Here is a 23,029-nt window from a genome sequence, read left to right on the forward strand (position 1 = left end):
TTATTATTATTATTATTATATATTCATGTAATGTAATTTTGGGGTGCTTGAGTATTTCCATGTTCTGCTACTTTATACTTCTACTTTCAGAGCTAAATGTTGTGCTTTTACTGCACTACATATATTTAACACTTGTAGTTAACATAAATAAATGTTTATATGATATATATATATATTTGCACTAGTAATTTACTCGGTACTTTCCGAAATGTGCTCCATATTGAAGAAATACAACATTAAAAAACACTTAATTTTGAATAAAAACACAATAATATAATATTCTATAATAACACAAAAACATTTATAAGAGGCATTCTGCACATTGAGTACTTTTACTTTTGATACTTGAGTACATTTAGCTAATAATACTTTTACATACAATACAATTTCACCTGAGGATTTATACTTGTAGTGGAGTATTTTAAGTATGTGGTGTTAAATGAATACCACATTCTTAAAATACATAAGTAGAGGATCTTTTTCCACCACTGTTATTGATGTTCTGCATATGTTCCTTGCTGTGTACAGGGACATGGTCCTTATAATACACGGCTTCCCCTCTGATATTTCTGCCCTTCGGGTAAGTAAAAGTCTGTTTATTGAAGTGACTGAATAAAAAGCCCCTGTCACATCATTTAAAGGGACGATAATAGAGAACAAGCGTCATTGGCTCGTGATGAGGAAGTGAATGTGAGGGCAGAACTTTATTTGCTGATGTTTCATCAAGTTCTAAAGCAGAAATGAATAGCCATCCAACACTCAGCAGACTGACACTGCAGATTTCAGTCTGCTGTGTATCAATGTATCACGTTCTGAAACATCTGATCTCTTCACAGTAGATTTCAGAGAGTTGTTGTTTCCTCAAGTGAAACATTCTTCTCCTCAATCGCTGCCAATTTCTTGTCAGTCTAAGTTGCCCGAGCTTCAGACGAGGTGAACACAAACAGGAAGGAAAACAAGGGAATTTCCAAATCCTGGTGTCCTTTTTCTCCCATGTATACTATTCTTTGTTGGATTGTTTTTTTTGGTCTTGAATTCAGTTCACGGTAGTATTTCAAATTACCTGTTTGTAGTTTTCTTTCACCCATGAATAGTTCTAACTCATCATTAAATCCCCTCTGGCTGGCAGAGAGCTCACAGCTGCATAGTTTCTTATGTTGCTTTAATAACTGTACACCTTTACAATTAAACATCACAATTTGTCCATCAGTATATGGTGTATTCACACTCTACATTGATATTTAATTTAATATGAACATTCCATGTTAATAATATCCTACTTCTATATTTTGTGAGATGTAATTGGCCCTTCATCGCGTATACTTGACTCTTCAGATGTATACCTTCCACCGTTACTATGTATATATTTGACTTTAAAGTTCAGTTTTTATTTTCTATTTTCAGAAGTTTATATTTTATGCTTGTGTCTGTTTATAATGTGCTCCTTTTCATTTTCACATTGCGTGCAATGCCTTGTTTACATGCTGCCGTAATGAAAAAATCTTATCTTATCTTTATGTTAACTGTGGCAGTTTGAGTGGGCGTGGCAGCACCCCCACTCCTCCAGGCGGCTCTCCCACGTGCCCCGGCGCTCCAGGAAAGAGTCCAGCCTGCAGTTCCACTGGCGGGTGGTCTCCAGCATGCTACGGGCCCCCCCCTGGAGCAGGCTGCCGCTGACGGCCCGCTGGCTCAGACAGGAGTACAGGATGGACTTTGAGCCCAGCCTGCAGCCCCCCCTCCACGTCCCCATCGCCTTCGGGAGCGTCAGAGCCAAGAAGAAGCTGCAGCCTGCAGGGAAGGATGAGGAGGAGGAGCAGGAGACATCCAGCTGTTTCCTCTGTAAAGGACTGGTCAAGGTAAAGACTGTTCAAACAATTAGAAAAGCATTTTTTAAATTTGCATTTTTTGAAACACTTATATAATGGTTACAACATTAATACTTATACTACATTGATTGTCACATCTTACCACCTGGTCATTATAAAAGTGACTTACCCTTTTTCGCATCTTTCATCAAAGATATGAACTTGGTTTCTGATTTCATGGTTATATTTTTCCATTCCATTTCATTTACCAGATTCTTACATTGTGAGCTAATTAAATTGTTATCTTTTAACAAATATTTGAATAATAATTTGTATTCCCTCTAGTGTTTTCCTAAGTTTTAAAGTAGAACATTTTTTAAAACATCCCAAACCTTGATATTGGTTCTGAATCAGAAGTAAACAGTGTATCCATCCTCTCAGTATGTCTGGGTGTGGGTTAGCTTAGGATCTGGTTCTGGTCTCTGCACTCACAATTGAAAATGATAATGCAGGGATAGGCAGGGAAGAGTCGGTAGGAGGAGCAGGGCCAGTGCAGGTAATGGGTAATGGGTGTTGGCTTATTAGCGTGCTGATAGGCTAACGTTAGCATGGTAATATGAATACAGACAACCTGTATGAAATAAACGGCAAAAACACAAAGATATTACAATACAAAAACAGCACAAATTACTATATCAAAGCTCACTTAATAACATATACAATCGTTCTTTTGGCGTACAGTTGAAAACGTTTACATTCTCCATGGCTTTACCTGGATCACTGACTAACAGTTAGAATCATGTTATGGAATTTTGAATTGTGAAATGCAAGTCACACTTTATTGCAGTACAATCCGTTGTTTGTAAGCAGTTACATGAACCGAGACTTCTTTGTGTTTTTGTTCAGGTGTCAGAAAAGCTGAGCTGTTTCCACCCCTCCTGTGGGATGAGCGGTCATCTGATCTGCCTCGCTAAACATTTCCTGAAGTCAGAGCCCACCCACCTCCTGCCGGTGGAGGGCAGATGTCCGGCCTGTCAGAGCTCTGTGCTCTGGGGGAGTCTCATCCGCCACAAACACCGCTGCTTCGGAGACCTGGAGGACTTCACCCCGTCCCTTTCCCAGGTGAATGGTGACTCCTCGTTAAATGCTCAGTGTATCAGATACTGGAATGTCTTCTGTTTCAGGGTGTCCGCGGGGTCTTAAAAAGTATTACAAGTTGATAAATCAACTTAGCGAAAATGAAGGCTATTAAAAAGTATTAAAGGGCATTTTCCAAGGTTTTACATTTTGTAGCTTGTTTTCAAGAAGTATATAAATTGTCCAAAGAGGTTGTATTCTATAGTCTGCCTGAATGTAATCATTGCGTAGGTGTGTAGTGTGATTCTGTGTAGTTTATTTATGGCATCCCGTTGGGTTGGACGTCATCTGAACAGGACATCGCACGCTCACTGCTTGATAGCGCGCGAAGGTCCGTTTACGCCGGTTGTTAAACAACATCGTAATGGGGAAATGCAAGTCTGCGTCCAAATGGTTGGAAGATAAGGAGGAAGGACAATCAATACTGTATATAGTCAATGTGAGGTAAAGTGTGTCGCCAATGTAACCGGTTAAAACTCCAAGTGGAGATGAGGTCTTAAAATGTATGGAAAGGGTCTCAAAAGGTCTTACATTTGACTTCAGGATTCCTGCATATACCCTGTGTTTGTACCTTTAGCTATAATACTTTAAACAAATTGTATATTAAAATGGCTGTTTTTAGATTTTAAACCAAAGGAAATGATGTTCACAGTCACCTTCTGTACTATGAACCATAGCTAAAGAACCATTTTAAGAATTGATATATTCCAAGTGAATGTAGATTTTGCTTTACTAATTTGTCCTGATCTCCCGTAGAGCCACTGGGCCGATGAACTGCAAATATAAGGGAGTCGAGCCCGACGTCTGAACACTTCCTTCTTAATGGACTGTGATCATAGAGAATCATGTATCAATGTGCACAGATTCTAATCTCTCCAGGATCCTGCCATGTCCAATTGTATATATCTTTTTTATTTTAATCACAAGGTACCATGTATTTTTAATGTATTCAGTATTTGTGGAAAAAATCTAAGTTTTAATGCATTGTGTGACAAAGGATTTGACCTAAAACATTATTTAGTAAGTAATAAAGCGGGACAAGTTGAAACTAAAGATACTGGTGTGTTGATTGAAAGTGATTGTGGTTATGCAGTTATATTAAATATACAGGCCCTGTTATGTTGTAGGGGTGTTGTAGTGTGTGCTATAGCTTTCTGTGCATGTCAATGGTCTGCAGAGGCTGAACTCCCTGAGTTCCCTTCAGAGGGAGTTCCTCTCACACACACTAAAGAATGGAGACATGTTACATGAAGCCGATGTTGAGCAGAATAGGGCCCTTTTAATAAAGTTGGAATGTTAGTTAGATAATAATAACAATAACTTGAATTTATATAGCGCCTTTCATAACCTCAAGGTTGCTTTACAAAGAAACATACAAGAACAAGTAGATGTTAAAGGGTGCTGTTCATTTCTAAAGATTTCAATTTGAATACATGTTTTTGTTGATCAGTGTCACATGTGTAGGCGATTTGTATCTCTAAATGCATTGTTGTGGGCTCTATAACAATTTCCAATCCTCAAATGAGCTGGGGAAATCTTTGGGATTTTGCATTTTGTGTCCAAATAAGAACAGGAGAGAACCGGTTAATGGTAATAATAACACATTTTGACACTACGCGCTATACACAATGTCTCTTTCACAAAGAAAGAGCAGCAGCCAAACCTCCTTTACATGTTTTTGTATGTATTATTCATTCATGTTAGTTGCAGTAAGAAAAGACAAACATTATATAGGTAGCTATAATCATACAATCTGAATAAAAATACTTTCAGGAAAAGCGTTCATGTGCTTTGATTAGTGATTGTACTTATATAGTAAGCACCCATTATTTGTCTTGTATTATTCACCTTGGCTGTATCATGTTAGAGCATGACTGTACCTTAAAGAAGAAACAACACAATCCTTCTCTTATAGAAAAGTTTAGTTAATAAGCAGTAATACACATCAATTTAATACACTCAGGGGTTTGTTGCCACAGTCTTACTTGGTATGAGCAGTAACGTATAGTGGCTAATGTTAGCACACTTTAGAAGACCTGTTTATGACTTCAGGACGTTTCTCTACTTATGCTACATTTGAGCATTTCCCATCAGTATGTAATTCCCTCCTATTGCTAGAGATCAGCCAGAGTTACTTCCACTTCTTCAATATCTGTCTGTATATATTTTAGGCATTTGTCCCTTAACATTTGTATCTTTAATATTTTTTTAATGCATGGCAATATTAAGCTGTCTTTGGCTCTTTTCTTGCTGTAACAAATTCACATTTCCCCTCTATTGGACGAATACAGGTATTCTGATTGTTGTTACTACTGTAGCATTTTAAAGATCAAAATAGACTGAGATTAATTGTCTTATTAGAGATGAAATGAAAAATGTGCAGAAGTAAGAATGAAGGATGATAATGTAATGTAATACTTTAAAAAGTACATTTTTCAAGATGCATTCATTATTTTTTTTCCAAGCTGTGAACACATTTTCTTTTACATTTGATCGGGTTATGTAGTTGACATGACAATGATGGAAGAACACATCCATCAGACACAGATCAACAGTTGTTGTTTGTGTCCAGCTAGAGTTCTGCTCTCCTTTTAGCTCTGGTTTGGTCTCACCAAGTCTTTAAACATAACAACTGTCTCATAAGCTGCTCAAACAAACCCCTTTCACATTTCACATAGTTATTTGATACATTGGTTATACAAAAATGTTGATTAGTGCACTTTTACATTTTCTGTAGCATTTGTATGTAGCTGAACATCTGTTTGCCCCTCACAGCTGGGCGGGGGGGGCCTGCACAGTGATCACCGGCTGAGGGGGGGCAAACACAAACAAGAACAAATGTTAAAACCTGCTGCGTTCAAAGCTACTGTAGTAATGTACTGGTTTTTTAAATGGATGCTTGAAGAAGAAGAAGAAGAAGAACAAGAAGAAGAAGAAGAAGAAGAAGAAGAAGCTTTATTAATCCCCCGAGGGGGAAATTCAGTTTCCACTCTGTCGTACACACACATGCGTTTTTATACAGGTCATACAGTACACACTTTTTAGAACATGCACATACATATACAAATACACACAAAGTTATATGCACACATGCACATGCAGTTGAGAGGTCAGAGCAGAGGCAGCCAGTCTAGCCGGCGCCAGTGAGCAGTTGGGGGTTAGTTGCCTTGCTCAAGGGCACTTCGGCAGTGGCCCAGGAGGTGAACTGGCTCCTCCCCAGTACCAGTCCACACTCCATATTTTATGGTCCGATCGGGGACGTGAACCGACAACCCTTCGGTCCAAAGTCCCTACAGACTGAACCACTCCCGCCCATAACAGATAGTTATATTATATCTGTTGATCTATGGGTTGTGCCCCTCCCTCCACATCTACACCCACAAGACCCCCTTGTTGCTTGGGGGCACTAGTTACTATTAGGGGCTGCAGACAGCATAGGGTGAAGTTTAATAGTAAAATAACCTATTTTTAGGAAAAAGTCTTTGGTATACAAATTAAAAATGTTGGTGACTGGCCCCCTTACTTTAATAATGTCAAAAAAGTATATACTTATCTATTGGTTTTTCAATTTCCTACTCCATTTCGGCCTATAACTTGTGTGTGTTTAAGTGTATATCTTTCAAAGGTAATGAAGAAAGTTTTGTTTGAATGTGTGCAATGCCTGTGAATGTCTAGTCTTAATTTAGTGACACTCTGATCATTTTTGTGGACACAATCCTTTTTAAAGAAGATTACATTTTTAAAACATTATACAAACATGGACCAATAAAACAAATTTTGCAGTAAAATATATTTTTAGAACCGTGTATTTCAAAGACATGTTGAAGGAATGAAAACACCATTGTGCACATTTATTCCTCTCCTATAAGGGTCCGAACATGATCATGCTGGCCCTCCATCTTAATTTCTCTGGTAGTTTGGTATGTATTCAGGCAGTATTCAAACACAGAGGACCTCCATGATGAAACCAGTGGTTCAGGGAGTTGTTGACTCACCATTTTGGGGGCTGGCGAGCAGCAGTTGGTCACCTTGCAGCAGTAGGCGGCAACAGTGATGGAGATGGTCACCAGGGCAACGTTAATGACCACACACTCGGAAGAGAAGTGTGAAATCGTGCCCTGTAATGGGATCAGGAAATGTGCAAAAATTATGCTTTAACAGAATAAAGAATACAACATAAAAAAATTGTACATTTCTAGGATTAGACTTCCACAGAAATTTGAAATGCGTATTATTATTATTATTGTTATTATTATTTCAGCAACATATCAAAACTATACATCATTTTAATAATAGTATAATCAGAACCTAACAAAATCACTTAAAACGTAACAAACTAAATATTTCAGAAACAGAAATATCATTGAAAAAGATCGCTAACAATTAAAGAATAAACTCAGTAACTTTGAATGTGAAAATGTTTGTTGTTATAAAAACAAGCATTCCACTTACAGGAGTGTCATTATCCAACTCAAATGAAGTATTAAGTTAAAAGTCTGGATCTCATAAGAGCTCACCTCTATGTTATGGCAGTACTCTCCGAGTGAGGTGGAGTTCTGGTCATAGTAGTAGTATTGCCTGCAGAAGTAGGGGATATCATTCATTTTAACCAGAGCGATGATCATGTTGGCGATGGAGGCGGTGACAGCCACGATCTGCATCCCCAAACACGCCCTCAGCTGAAGAGCACGAGATACAAGACACAATATTTGTTTTAAATGACACCTGTTTGCTTTGTTTTAGAAGATTTTTACAGACGTGATAAAATGACAGAGAATTACTTGATATTTCAATTAGGAAAGGAAAACAGCAAAGTAAATCCTGTTCAATCCACTGTCCAATGTACTAGGTGTACTAACGTTTTCAATTGCCACAACTGGGATTACCCACGTCACTCTTATCCGTAGTCTCTTAAAGTGGAAATTTCCACAAAACATTTTTTATCTTTCAATGCATGTTTAGGTAAGAACATATCCTTAAACTGTAAAATAACTCCCTTTGCAGGCCAGTAGAATACAGACCTATCTTAAAGAGACAGGCGCTAAAACGGAGCGTTCCAGACGTGAGAAAAATAATGTAACTAGAAACCCAAAATATACTGTAAGTATGAACCAGAACATTTTCATTATACATCCCCTTTAAGTCACAGCCACTCTGGTGTTTAGCTTCCCTGCACTGATCCTTTAATAAATGGTTCCTTCTTCCACTGCGTGCGACCAGCTGAAGGAGCAAAATGGCTGACAAATCTAACTGCTCCTATAGAGGAAGTGACTGATCAGTTCTGTTTTTGTGGATTGTATAAAAGTGCAAACTAGTCCTAAATTCCTATGACAAGACATTTTGACATGTTCCATTGTATATTAAAGCAAGTACGCCTGGATATTTGTGTTTGGTACTAGTTATTATGTGGCTCATATATAATTGGTGATCCTGTGAGATTTGAGAGACATTAGTGTCCAGCCGGTAACTCACCGTTGGGAGATGCAGGTTCTGTGCTGCTACGGTCAAACTCCCAGCTATTAACACCTGTGAACAGAACAGGAATCATGTGAGCACGCTAACCTTTAATCACTCTGCGGCAGTGTTATAATTGGCACCTTAGGCCCCCCTACACATAGAAAATGTAAAACAACATGGTGGAATTCAATGGACTTTACAAAAAACAACTAACGCGACAAAAATATTTCAATACTTCAAATACATTTACAGTCATGAACAAGCAACGACAAAGATAAATCAAATAATAAATAATAACTGCTCCATCTTTTGTTCCGCTAATGAGGAATGAATATTAAAGGTTCTGGATATGCTTACCAGTAGAGATAAGATGATGACCGGTATGTCAGTGGGAGTAACACTCAGGCCTTTGGACATGAACAGCACCGAGCTGATGATCTGAAACAGACTGAGGCCGATCTGAGTGATCTGGAGAACAGAGAGAACATCTCAAGATGACAAGCTCAGGCTCTGTAGAGCAGAGGTGGGAAGTAACTAAGTAAAATTACTTAGGAACTGTACTTAAGTACAATTTTGAGGTACTTTACTTGAGTATTTCCATTTCATGCTACTTAATACCTCGAATACATTTAAGAGGTAAATACTTTAGTTTTACTCCACTACATTTATTTAACAGCTTTAGGTACTTTTAACAATGCATCTCTAAACATTAAACTAGTAGACTAACTTTTTAAGTGAAATTATAAAAATATTTTCAAAAAAGTCAATCAGAACTGTGTTAGTCTACAACAGTAAAATGCTACTTGATGAACAAATATTATCTACAGTAGAAAGGTCACATATATAAATATAATGATATAGACACGTAAAGACAATTTCTGCATAATGAATACTTTTACTTTTTAAACCGTAAGCACACTTTGCTTACTTAAGTTAGATTTTGAATGCAGAACTTTTACTAGTAATTAACTATTTTGACAATAATGTATTGGTACTTCTGAAAAACACACACACACACACACACACACACACACACACACACACACACACACACACACACACACACACACACACACACACACACACACACACACACACACACACACACACACACACACACACACAGTACCCCCAGAGCTTTGGGCTCAGCCTCTAGGTACTTCTGTTTCCAGTTGACGCTCCTCTCGAAGCTGACTGACACCAGGGGGGTCTGAGAGGGGGAGAGACCCTCCTCCACAACTGATGCTTCCTCTGAAACAGACACAGGTATCTTACTCTCCTTATAAAGTAACAAAGTGCAGGAAAAATAGGGCGGTAAGCAGAAGAAGTGCGTCTTCTTGCGGGCGCGTGTGTAGCGGAAGTGAGCCGCAGTATTAAAAGCAGAAAGCATCTGGATTGCATCACAAACACAATAACGGTCTTTCCTCCTTGTTAGCTAAACGCCAGTAAATAATGTGAGAACAGAAAGCGTGCATTTACCGGACATGGTCCTGGTATCCACCCTCACTTCCACTTTTAAACGTGTTTTCGAAGTTCCAGGCTGCAGATCGGACGTTTTGCAACAACTCGGACTGATGCTTTTTGGGAGTTCGAGTCCCTCCCTCCCCGCGTCTGGCTCTGCATCAAGACTCCCCTCAGACACATATCAACTGATTATATCCGGAATCAGGGCCGGCCCTAGACACTTTGGTGCCCTAGGCGAGATTATGATTTGTTGCCCCCCCCCCCCCCAAGCATTACACAATAGAATATATAAAGAATAAATGAAAAATCTTTACAAAAGACCAATACACTACAAAAACTGAAACCTATTGACATGTTGGTTATGTACATAAAGAAGGTTTCAAATGTATTCATTATTGTATGAACATGCTTTAATTTTAATTGGGGGGTGCTCCTCTAGGGCAGGGGTCCTCAAAGTGGGGGTCGCGACCCCCGGGGGGTCGCGAGATGATTACAAAATAAAAATGGAAAATAAAAAAAATAAAAATTATTTAAAAAAAATTGATACATTTTTTTTATAATTAAAAAAAAAAGATTATTATTAATAGTAACGTTTGCATAGACATTTTCAGGGGCGGACTAGCCATCTGTATAATTTCCGAGAGTGCGGAAAAAACTGAAATTAATTCACTAGCACCTCCCCCCCCCCGTTGACAGGGGATCGCCATCGCACTGTTATTTTGGGGGTCGCAGACTGAAAAGTTTGGGAACCCCTGCTCTAGGGGTCTGTCCCCGCTGAAAGATTTTTTTTTAACATTTTAAAGTAAAATTCTTCAATCTGGTGCACTTTGAGCAGAATTACTAGAGACTAGATCTAGGGCAGGGGTGGCCAACCAGTCAGAGATTAAGAGCCACATTTGTTCTATGTTACTGCAAAGAGCCACATCAAACACAGTCACTGATACCGCTTGTTTCAGTTTTTTGTTTTCTGGAGACAGGATTTCAAGCACGTCACATGCATTTTTGTGGCATTGGGATATATATTTTTTAAATCCTCTTGAGCAGAGAGGAGCTGTGGATTATTGTTATTGATTAATGCATAGGTGTTTCTTAGGGTCAAAAACACTAAACTCACAACTTAAAATGAAAGCGTTTAGTTTATTTAATAAAAGAGCACATGTTCAATGTGAAAACTGACAGTAGTTATAGATTATTTGCAATTTGGTGCTATATATATATTTTAAAAAATATATATATATATACACCTTGAATTTCAGGAGGGGGCGCTGGGCTCCGTTGGCGGGGCGCAGCGCCCCTCCAAGACAATGGTAGGGGAAACACTGGATAATGTTTAATCAACGATAGGTTTTCCCCCCCTCAAAGATGATTGGTTCACTGCATCGCAGGTATTATTGTGATTGGCTCTTGGGCCACATCAAAATTAGACGCGCTGTCATCCTCTCATACTGACACCTGACACCACACATACACACGTAGGGAGAGCCGGGACGAAAGTAACACGGGACGAAAGTAACGGAGCGATTTTATCCGAGCCCAAACAACTTTGACCGGCCATATTAGTCAGAATGATCAGCATTCAATACTTAACAGATCTACTAAATATCAGGTTTCACTGTCAGGCAAAGAGCCGCATGCGGCTCGAGAGCCGCGGGTTGGCCACCCCTGATCTAGGGGGTACAACTCTAAAACACCCATCTGAAAAAGATCGGTTTACTTTTTAATAATCAAATAAGTATGTGAACATAACCAACAACCTACCATAGCCAATAACAAATAAATGTAACTTATTTTTGTTGTTCATTTTTACCTAGTTAACATTTATTTATGCATATGTTTTAATATCTCCAGTTTTAAATGATATTTTAGTGGGGATGCTATCAGCATTCCCACTATCTGTTATGTTACGCACAAAATTCTTTATTATTCCGCCGGGTTATTTTGCACCTCTTCTTCTCCCACATTTCACATCGCAAAAACTCAGTTCAAACATCAAAACGTTCAGCTCAGTCGGGAACTGATGGCTATTACTTTTCTTATTCATAACTTTCATAATTCCAGAGATACATCCCATAATTCATCACATTTTTAACATGGAAGTCAATGGAGAAACTCTTCAGACTTGAACAATCTTCTTTTTTTTAAATTCTTTATTTATTTGGGTTCACATTATAGTACAAGTACAGTTTTTCAAATCATATATTTTTAGAGACCCGAAAGTGACAAATGAAATAGCAAACAAAATTAATCAAAGTAAAATAAAAACAAAAAAGTGCACAGGGGTTGTTTGAAATAGCAAATGTCTACACATGTACATATTCATACATATCAACATACATATATACATTCAATACACATACATGTGACCATACATACATATCTATACATATACATTCAATCGGTGTATAGAAACAGTCAAACAAGGGATGGTCGTCTTTGGGATATGTAAATCCTCCACTTTTTCCATATTTCTTCAAATGTGTTTTCCTGAAGCCTCATCGAGAAGGTGATTCTTTCCATAACATAGATTTCATGGATTTTGTCGTACCAGTTGTCAAGAGAAGGGATATCCGCTTTGAGCCATTTTCTAGTTATTGCTTTTTTTGCTGCAACAGTAAGAATTCCAAATAATTGTTTTGTTTTGGAGTTTGTGGGGATTGAATGTACGAGCCCAAATAGAAATTCGTCCCAGTTTAAAGGGATTTTTTCCTGTAGTATTATTTCAATTTCGATATGAATCTTTTCCCAAAAAGTTACTATTAAAGGACAAGCCCAAAACAAATGGTAGTGATGTGCTAGCTGAGAACCACATTTCATCCAGCAGCTGGGGGGCCCTAGGTGATGTGATGACTGAGCAGGGCTGAAAAAGTACCTGCTCAGCATCTTCCAACTAAACATTCTGTTGGTGCCTGAGCTCGAGATCTTCCATTGAAAAGTACAGTAATTTGTCCAGACTTCGTCAGGTATGGTTTTTTTGGTTTCGTTTTCCCATTTGTGTTTTATATAGAAAGTATTTTCCTTTTTAATATCTTGAAGAGCTTGGTAAAGTTTTGATATTACTTTCATCCCTGTGTCTGATGTGTATGCACTGGTGAAAACTATTAATAAAGGGTTTTCAAGAGCCTTCTGGCTGTCTGGTAGGGAACTATTTAAGTAACGGCGTACCTGTAGAAATCTAAAAAAATCACTGTTATTCAATCCATTTCGTTTTTTTAGTGTTTGAAAATCAAACATGGTTCCTTTGCTGAAAAATGTGCAATATGAAGTCAGGCCATGTTTGGCCCAATCTTTAAATGTTTTATCCAGCTTGCTCGGGGTGAAATCAAGATCATGTGAGCACCATCTTAATATCTTCATTTCGTCCAGCAAGTCACTCCTGGTAAGGACCCTTAACCATAACTTTAAGGAGAGGTTTATCCAGCGGTTATCTTTTTCCAGTAAGTTTTTGACATGTCTTTTATCCCCTAACCTTGCCTCGATGGGTACTCCTCCTGATACATTATTCTCAATTTCTTTCCATCTAGCTCTGTAGTCTGGCTTGCACCAGCAAAACAAGCTTCTTAATTGGGCTGATATATAGTAGTCCTTCAAGCAGGGGAGCGCTACTCCTCCCTTGTTTTTTGCTAGTTGAAGAGTACAGAATCTAATCCTTGGTTTCTTCCCTTGCCAAATGTACCTTGATATGGTTTTATCCCATTCGTTAAACTGCTTGTCTGTGATTTCAATTGGTAGATTCTGGAAAAGGTATAAGAGTCTAGGTAGGATGTTCATTTTCACTGATTCTATTCGAGATTCAAAGCTCAGCACTGGGATCAAGTTCCATCTATTTATGTCTTCTTTTATTTTCTGACTTAGAGGGTTGAAGTTTAGTGTATACAATTCCTCTGAATCTTTAGAGATGCTTACTCCCAGATATTTTAAGTGGTTCAGATCCCAATTAAGATCAATGAGTGAGTTTATATGTTGGCTTGGCTTGTAATTAAAGCTCAGTATTTGGGTTTTTGTTATATTGAGTTTGTACCCTGAGACAGAACTATAAGTATCCAAAAAAGTCAGTAAACTCAAGAATGATTCATCTGGATTTGACAGGTATATTAATATATCATCAGCAAATAATGATAATTTATGTTCCTGACCATATACTTCTACACCGGTAATATTGTTATTTTAAGTAACCCCCAAACTCAGAGCTTCGATATAAATTGTGAATGGCAGAGGGCTAATTGGACATCCCTGTCGTGTCCCTCTCTCAAGGTAGAAAGAATTTGATATGGCTCCGTTTATTTTTATTCTTGCATAAGGGTTGTCGTACAGTGCTTGAACAGTATTAATAAAGATCTTGTGAAAGCCAAACTTTTCAAGGACTTGGTATAGGAATTTCCAATTAACTCGATCGAAGGCTTTTTCTGCATTGAGGCTCAAAAGTACTGCCTGGAGTTTGTTTTTGGATATATGTTCAACTATATGTAGAGTTCTGCGGATATTATCTTGAGTTTGCCGTTGTTTGATAAATCCTGTCTGATCTAGATGTATTATCTGAGGGAGGATTTCTTCGAGTCTTTTTGCCAAAATGTGGGTAAAGATCTTATAGTCCTGGTTTAGCACACTTATTGGACGATAGCTTCCACAGTCACATTTGTCTTTCCCTTCCTTCGGTATCAGGGAAATTACTGCTTCCCCCCATGAGGGGGGGGCTATGCCTGTCTGAAGCACGTGGTTAAAAGCATCCCTCAATGTTGGGATCAATAGATCCTTCATTTCCCTGTACCATTCAGAGGGGAAACCATCTGGGCCTGCGGCTTTATTGGGTTTTAAGTCAGCGATTGCCTTTTCTACTTCTTTTCCCGTAATTTCTATAATTAATTTATGATTTTGCTCATCCCTCACTTTAGGAAAAGTTATCAAATCAAGGAAACTCCTGATGTTGGTTTTATCTATTTTAGGCTGTGAGTATAGGTTTTTATAGAAACAGACAAAAGTTTGATGTATGTCTTCTAAATTGCTATGTATAATACTTGTTTCAGGGTCTTTTATTTTATAAATTGTGTTTTCTACCTGTTGTTTTTTTAGTTTATAAGCCAATAGTTTTGCTGATTTAACTCCTACCTCATAATAACTTTGTTTTAGAAAGATCTTCTTTTTTTTAAATGTTGTTTGAGAGGATTTCATGGAGTTCATTCTTTTTTTTATCTATTTCCATTTTAGTTTTTGTATTTAAAGTTTTCTTATGTATATTTTCTAGATGTTTTAGTTCTGTTTGAAGCTGATTTGTTTTCTCTTTTCTTTGCTTATTTATGTTTGAGGAATATATATATATATATAGACTTGAACAATCTTCATGCAACTTCAACTGCTAACTGTTCATTCATACTTTCACTCAGAGACCTCATTCCAACTTTAAAATGTTACACATCTTTCTGACATTATTCGTGTAACACAACTTTTAAATCTGATTCAGATTTTAGAGTGCGTGATGTCACAGCGAGAGTGGAGGACAGATTTAATTTTGCCTTCATATTTTCTTTTAAACCTGCCATAATTCCCAAACCCTACATTCCTGAGACATCATATTTTTCATGAGAAACGTAGGAAAACATCTCGTAGCTTGAAAAATTAAAAATAATTAAGCAAAAATAATTAAACAAAATGCCTCTTGAGGGCATGAAGTGACAACAGCTTTCAACATGTCTCCATTAAAGCCCATTGTATGTTCAGCCTCATCTTTCCCCACCACAGCAGCTGCACACCTTTAGTTAATCTGCCAAAAAGGCCACATTATTAACCCGAAAGTACACAAAAAGAACACTTCAGATACTCAACTTCCATGAAATGCTTCACGTTTTGAAATTTCACCGATATCTGTTACGGTTCTTCCACAAAACGTTCACATGTAAGAGGTTTATCTCTCATTCAGAACAATGGAAACCTGTGATCTCTGCACACCTCGTTAGCTCAAATATAAACACCTGTGTAATGGAACACGATGATGTCATAACTCCAACTGACATGCTCAGAGCAGCAGACTTCAGATAATGGTTAATGGTCCTGCCCTCAACAGCTCTTGTGTCTTAAATTATGCTCTGGTGCTTTTATGACTTCTTAACATGTGGGTTCATTGATCATTGTACACCTCCTATATGGATGTCTTATGGTTTTGTCAAGCACTTTGTGACTTTGTCTATGAAAAGCGCTTTATAAATAAACTTTACTTACTTACTTAATAATAATAATAATAATAATAATAAATGGGATTTATATAGCGCTTTTCTTGACCCAAAGACGCTTTACATTACGGGTAAGGTCGACAAACAAAACAAGAACAAAAAAACAAACAAAAACAAAACAAAAACAGAAAAGCAGTCAGGAGGATGTTGGTTCAGAGGGGGGAGGGGGGAGGGGCGGGTTTAAGGATAAGCAGAGTTGAAGAGGTGGGTTTTGAGACGGGACTGGAACAGGGTGAGGGAATCAGACTCATGGAGGACTTGGGGGAGGGAGTTCCAGAGCTACGGGGCTGCCACAGAGAAGGCCATGTCCCCGAAGCTCCGGAGTTTGGCCTTGGGGATTGAAAGCAAACCGGCTGAGGTGGATCTGAGGGACCGGGGTGGGTGGTAGAGAATGAGGAGGTCAGTGAGGTAGGTGGGGGCCAGATGGTGGAAGGCTTTATAGGTGAGGACCAGGAGTTTGTAGTGAATGCGGTGTGAGACGGGGAGCCAGTGGAGTTCTTTGAGGACCGGGGTGATGTGATGCCATGATTTGGTGTGGGTGAGGAGTCTGGCGGCTGCGTTCTGGACACGCTGGATTCTGTTGAGGGATGTTGTGCTGATGCCGAAGAGGAGTGAGTTGCAATAGTCAAAGCGGGAGGAGATGAAGGCGTGAATGAGTCGCTCAGCTGCGGGGCGGGTGAGAGAGGGACGGAGTTTGGCGATATTGCGGAGGTGGAAAAATGAGGTTTTTACAACTTGGCAGATGTGGGGGTCGAGGGAGAGGGTGGGGTCGAATATCACGCCAAGGTTGCGTGCCTGAGTGGAGGGGGAAACAGGGGTGCCATCGATGGTGAGTGTCAGGTTGGGGGTTTTGCTGAGGGTGGATTTGGAACCGATGAGGAGGAGTTCAGTTTTATTGCTGTTGAGTTTGAGGAAGTTGTGTTGCATCCAGGATTTTATTGCAGTCAGACAGGATTCGATGTGTGTGAGAGGGGGGTTGTGGGGGGATTTGGTGCTGAGGTAGATCTGTGTGTCGTCAGCATAGCAGTGAAAGTCCAGGTTGTGATGGCGGAGAATCTGACCAAGGGGGAGGATGTAGATGATGAAGAGAAGGGGGCCGAGTACTGAACCTTGGGGAACACCTTCGGTAACTGAAGCTGTGGTAGAGGAGTGATTGTTGAGGGAGATGAAGTGGGATCTGTCGGAGAGGTAGGACTGGAGCCACCTAAGTGCAGTACCTTCGATACCGATATCCCGGAGTTGGGTAAGCAGGATGGTGTGGCTCACGGTATCGAAGGCTGCACTCAGGTCAAGGAGGATGAGGATGTTGAGGGAACCGGTGTCAGCAGAGGTGAATTCAGGACTTTGATGGGTGCCGTTTCTGTGCTGTGGTGAGGACGAAAACCAGACTGAAGGGGTTCAAAAAGGTCATTTGTTTGGAGATGGCGGTGGAGTTGTTTGGAGATGATGCGTTCTATTGTTTTTGAGAGAAAGGGGAGGTTGGAGATGGGGCGGTAATTACTGAGGGAGGAGGGATCCAGACCGGATTTCTTGAGGATGGGAGTGACAGCAGCAGTTTTGAAGGCAGAGGGAACAGTTCCTTGGGACAGGGAGGAGTTGAAAAGGTTGACAAGGTAGGGGCAGAGGACGGGGAGGCAGGACTTCAGAAGAGGGGTGGGTAGAGGGTCAAGCGAGCAGGTTGTGTGTTTGGAGGAGCTGATCAGTTGGAGTATTTCAGGGGGGGTAACCAGAGTGAACTGGGAGAGAATGCCGTGGGGAGGAGGGCTCGGGAGGTCAAGGGAGATGGAGGGAGGAATTGTGGCGGTGGATGTTGGGGGAGATGTTTGTGTGTCAGATGCAGCGGATAGGGAGTGATTAATGGCAGTGATTTTGTCAGAGAAAAACTGGAGGAATTAACTGCATAGAGTGGAAGTGGAGGAAGAGAGGGTGTCAGCAAGTGGTTTGAGGAGCTTGTTGACGGTGGAGAAGAGGGTCCTGGGATTACGGGAGGGGTCGATGAAGGCAGTGAGGGCGTCTCTGTAGGTAGTGAGATGGAGTTTGTAGGATTCATGGTGAATTGTGAGGGATGATTTCATGGTTAGGCGTTCGAGCTGGCGGCCGGTTTGCTTCAGTTTACGGAGTGCAGGGGTGAACCAGGGTGAGGAGGTTTTAAAAGTGACATTTTTCCTTTTGAGGGGGGACAAGCTATTGAGGGAGGCGAGTAGTGTTGAATTAAGGTGGTTGAGTTGATCATCGGGTGAGCTGAGGTTCGAGTCCAGGGGGAGAGTAGAGGATAGCAGGTCGGAGAGGTGCTGGGGATCGACAGAGCGTAAATTACGGAAAGTGATGTTCCTGGAGGGGGGAGGTGGGCGGCGGATGGGGGAGGCGGTGGTGAACTGTATGAGTTTGTGGTCAGAGAGGGGAAAGGGGCAGGGGTGGAGGTCGAGTACTGTGGGGTTGGTGGAGCAGACAAGGTCAAGGATGTGTCCTTTATCGTGGGTGGGGAAGGTGACATGTTGTGTAAATGAGAAATTGTCCAGAAGGGAGGAAAATTCAGAAGCGTGTTTGCAGGTGGTTGAGTCCATGTGGATGTTAAGGTCGCCGAGGAGTAACAGACGTGGGGAGAGGGATGAAGCAATGGTTAGGAGTTCAGTGAGATCAGAGAGGAAGGAGGGGTGTGGTTTAGGGGGGCGGTAAATGAGGATAACTGTCAGTGAGGGAGGGGTTTTGAAGGCGAGAAATTCGAAGGATGGTACTGAGGGGAGGGTGAGTTCTGTAGTCCGGATGTTCTGGTTGTAGATGACAGCCAGCCCACCACCACGGCGTGAGGGGCGGGGTTTAGTGATGTAATTAAAACCAGGGGGGGATGTTTGATTGAGCGAGAATAAGTCATTGGGTTGTTGCCAGATTTCAGTGAGCAGAAGGAAGTCGATGGATTTGTCCAGGATGAGTTCTTGAAGGATGTGGGCTTTCTTGTTGAGTGACCGTATATTTAGGAGGGCAAAATTGATCAAGTGGGGGGTTGGAGGGGTGGTGGCAGGCTGGAGAGGTATGAGGTTGTCTAGGTTAGCAGCGCAGGGGTGGGCATGAGAGGGGGGGCAGTGGAGCAGAGGAGGGGGGCTTGATGGTGGGGAGAAATGGCTTGTTATATGTGTTGGGAGGCGGAGGGGAGTGGGATCCGCTCCAGGTATTCCGTGCAGCTTGGAGTGTAGGTGAGCGGGGGAGAGTGTAAGAGGAGCAGTAGGAGTTGCGTTCTGATGACGCGTCAGGTGTGCGACAGTGTGTTGCGTGGAGCAGATGGATGCAATGGATTGTCCGTGCTGAAGGTAACCAAAACTGCGGCGGGTGCTTCGGTGAATGTAGCGGGGTCGACGAAGGAGTCCAAGATGTCTGATGACTGAGATGGAAGACGGAGTGGAGGAGTTGGTCAATGACAGCAGCTGTGAGATGGAGTATATCAGCATGATGACAGGCGGAATGGCTGGGAGCAGTGTGATGGCAGCGATAGCAGCTAGCGGGCTAGGTTCACAGAGGTGGAGGATTGTTGTGGAGATGAGGAAGATCCACGACATGGCAGGAGGATGTGAGCAGCGGGACGGGACAGATGCACCCCAGAGATGAAGGCAGGAGGCAGAGAGAGTCCACGGTTGTTGTGTGGGACGGAGACAGACAGTAGGCGATGTAGCAGATAGCAATAGCCACCCGGCACTTTGATGGCTACGTGAGGGCAGCCAGCTACAGCCAGCAACGGAGACAGAAGTCCAAAATAAGTAAAAATTTAAAAACAATGTGCATTGCATTAAAGATGTGTAAATGCAGGGCAGTGGTCCAATTCGAAAGTTTGAAGAACGAATGGTAGCTGAGGGTGATAGAGGGTGACAGAGGCGGAGAAGCGGCAAACAGTCAACGCCAGTGTCCTCTCCGAGATGCAGGCAGTAGCGTATAGGTTCACACTTAAAGTATTAGCCTACAGAACAGTACTTACTCTACGTCAATTATGGAGTGTCATCATATGCTGTTTCCATCCCTCACCATAAAACACGATGTCGCTGTAGCTCCAATGGACACGGTCCGATTGTCTCCCAAACTTTGCTTGTATATCACCGGTCCATGTCTCAACAGCTTTACGCCAAATCTGAGATCTCACCATAGGCTGTTGCCATGGAAAATGCATCCCTCGCCATAAAACATGATGTCGCTGTAGCTCCAAAGGACACGGTCAGGTCGTCCCACAATCTTCTCCTGTATATCACCTCTCCATGCCTCAACAGCTCTACGTCAAATCTGACATCTCACCATATACCGTTTCCATGGAAACGCATCCCTCGCCATAAAACACGATGTTGTCGTAACGCCTATGAAAAGGGTCAAAACAGCACCAGACTTCAGATAATGGTTAATGGTCCAGCCTTCAACATATCTATGTGCCATTAGTGAGTTTTCCTCAAAAGCTGTTGCCATGGCAACGCATCCCTCGCGGTAAAACACAATATTGCTATAACTCCTATGAAAATGGTCAAAAAGTGCTCAAACTTCACATGTGTGCTAACAGTCCAGCCGTGAAGACATCTATTTAACAGTTTTAAGATTTCTTCAAATGTCGTTGCTTTTGCAACACAATGCTCACCATGAAACACGGTTTTCTCACAACTTCAGTTAAAATGCTCGAAATGGCCCAAAACTTCACAGGGTTGGTAACAATGCAGCCATCAACACATCTATGCGTATTATGGGGTGTAATCAAATGCCGTTGCCATGGCGACAGATCATTCGCCATCAAGAGTCCTTTGCCTCACTGATCTGTAGTTATCAGCCTCAATCCAACAACAATCCGCGGTACAGATGCACGCTCTCTCTCTCTCTCTCTTGCTCGCTCGCACTTTGGCTATGAGCTGCGCCTGATAAGTCAACATCCCCCACTTTCATCACTTACAGCGCCATCGTACAGGGCAAATGCAAAATGTTGCTGCCCGGCACGGGGTGCAAAGGGTATTCACTTTATTAAATTATTAATTTAAATGTATTGTATCAAGGGCAGAAAATGAGGCAGAATACAAATTAATTTAAAAAAATTATTTTTGTGTCCCAGCGCAGCGCCCCTCCAGATCTGGCGCCCAAGCGACCGCTTAGTTCGCTAGTACCAAGGGCAGGCCCTGTCCGGGATCGTGATTGTCTGAGAGGAGGCTAATTAACTTCCGCGTTCACAAAGCTTTCAATCAAACAACGCTTGTATAATAAAGCACGTATCTGAGTTTTTACAGAAAAAAAGTGTATTTTGTGATGGTGCTGAAAATACCCACGGTGAAGTTAGTTTGAGGTTGGATATTCGACATAGACGGTCCACATTGAGCGACCTCTTGCCATTTCCAGCCATTGCACTTACCAATAGTCCTTTAGGGACCATCAATCAATTGCTGTTATTGTCAGTAACAGTTATTGTTTAATTCAATAGCTTATCTGTCATGTGCAGCGGGCTGTGCATTTCACACGGCCTTCAGTAGTTTCCTACCTGAATAAATCCACCTCTTAATTACATTATAATGACGTCACGGCCATAGAAACCATTAATATTATACAGAAAAACAATATAACAGGGCATTGCATCACAGACAGATATCTAACGTAGCAAAAATAATGCCTTTACAAAAGCAGGAAACCCAAATAACATAATTCAACAAGTGTCTGTTCACCGCAGCAGACACATCATCTCTAGCAGAACTGAATCAAAATGTACTTCATGAAATGAATAGAAAATATAAAAAAAATGTAAATAAAACTCAATGTAAATAAAAGTCATTGACAGATAACCCCACCCCCCTCTCCACCTGCAGCTGGACAGACAGATAACCCCACCCCCCTCTCCACCTGCAGCTGGACAGACAGATACCCCCAACCCCCTCTCCACCTGCAGCTGGACAGACAGATAACCCCACCCCCCTCTCCACCTGCAGCTGGAAAGACAGATACCCCCAACCCCCTCTCCACCTGCAGCTGGACAGACAGATAACCCCACCCCCCTCTCCACCTGCAGCTGGACAGACAGATAACCCAACCCCCCTCTCCACCTTCAGCTGGACAGACAGATAACCCCACCCCCCTCTCCACCTGCAGCTGGACAGACAGATAACCCAACCCCCCTCTCCACCTGCAGATGGACAGACAGATAATAATAATAATAATAATAATGGCTTTAATTTATAAAGCACTTCATATTTGCATTCAAATCCCGAAGTGCTAACATCGTAAAAAGAATAAAAAGCAATAAATAAAAATAAATAAGTAAAAAGAATAAAATAAGATAAAAAGGTGATAATAAATAAATAAAAGGTCTAGGGAAAGGCTCTATTGAAGAGGTGGGTTTTGAGGCCTTTTTTAAAAACCTCCACGGTCTGTGATGCTCTCATGTGGTCGGGGAGAGCGTTCCACAGACTGGGGGCAGCCGAGCAGAAGGCCCGGTCTCCCATGGTACGGAGCTTAGTCCTCGGGGGTTTGAGGAGGTTTGAGTTGCTGGAGCGGGTGGTCCGCACGGAGGTAAGGGGGGTGAGGAGTCCTTGAGGTATGGAGGGGCTGTTCCATAGATACACTGGTGTGTGAGGACGGAGACCTTGAATTCGATCCTCAATTCCACGGGGAGCCAGTGTAGTGATTTCAGGTAACCCCACCCCCCTCTCCACCTGCAGCTGGATAGACAGATAACCCCACCCCCCCTCTCCACCTGCAGGACAGACAGCGGAGCTCCTTCTCCAACAGACTACTGCAGCTCCGCTGTCACAAGGACCGATACAGGACAACATTCCTGCCCACTGTAATAACACTGTACAACAAATCACCTCTGTCTGGAAGAGAACAATCTGCTCCATAGTTGTTCTCTTTGCCCTACATTTACATTAATATATTCAGTTTAATATTTAATATTCCATCCGTCAAATACTTATGTATATATAATATCTTGCTGTATATCTTGTT

General features: G+C 41.3%; 2 protein-coding genes across 2 annotated transcripts in view; one reads left to right on the top strand and one right to left on the bottom strand.

The window, feature by feature from the left end:
• The window catches only part of slx1b (SLX1 homolog B, structure-specific endonuclease subunit), a 4,734-nt gene extending 739 nt beyond the window's left edge, over positions 1 to 3,995 (top strand). Inside the window, exons 2-5 of the mRNA XM_079667776.1 lie at positions 529 to 580; positions 1,533 to 1,856; positions 2,712 to 2,927; positions 3,699 to 3,995. Of these exons, the coding sequence (XP_079523902.1) occupies positions 529 to 580; positions 1,533 to 1,856; positions 2,712 to 2,927; positions 3,699 to 3,728 (622 nt within the window). The 3' untranslated portion in view covers positions 3,729 to 3,995. The remainder of the gene's footprint in view (positions 1 to 528; positions 581 to 1,532; positions 1,857 to 2,711; positions 2,928 to 3,698) is intronic.
• A 201-nt stretch (positions 3,996 to 4,196) lies between these two features.
• On the bottom strand, positions 4,197 to 10,036 carry LOC307031048 (uncharacterized protein). The gene is made up of 7 exons (XM_079667777.1): positions 9,879 to 10,036; positions 9,529 to 9,650; positions 8,757 to 8,867; positions 8,415 to 8,468; positions 7,460 to 7,621; positions 6,938 to 7,060; positions 4,197 to 5,750 (listed from the first exon to the last, which is right to left on the bottom strand). The coding sequence occupies exons 1-7, from the start codon at positions 9,883 to 9,885 to the stop codon at positions 5,712 to 5,714; spliced, it is 618 nt and encodes a 205-aa protein (XP_079523903.1). The 5' UTR covers positions 9,886 to 10,036; the 3' UTR covers positions 4,197 to 5,711.
• Positions 10,037 to 23,029: the final 12,993 nt, after the last annotated feature.

The sequence above is a fragment of the Notothenia rossii genome, assembly GCF_949606895.1.
Source record: "Notothenia rossii genome assembly, chromosome: 3".
Classification (NCBI taxonomy): Eukaryota; Metazoa; Chordata; class Actinopteri; order Perciformes; family Nototheniidae; genus Notothenia; species Notothenia rossii.

Bases quoted from the DNA above. Each gene is read 5' to 3' on its own strand.
- LOC307031048 (XM_079667777.1), bottom strand. The intron at 8,469-8,756 runs GTAAGCATATCC...TTCTGTTCACAG, and splicing joins TCATCATCTTATCTCTACTG to GTGTTAATAGCTGGGAGTTT. The intron at 5,751-6,937 runs GTGAGTCAACAA...GCCCCCCCTCAG, and splicing joins GCTCGCCAGCCCCCAAAATG to CCGGTGATCACTGTGCAGGC.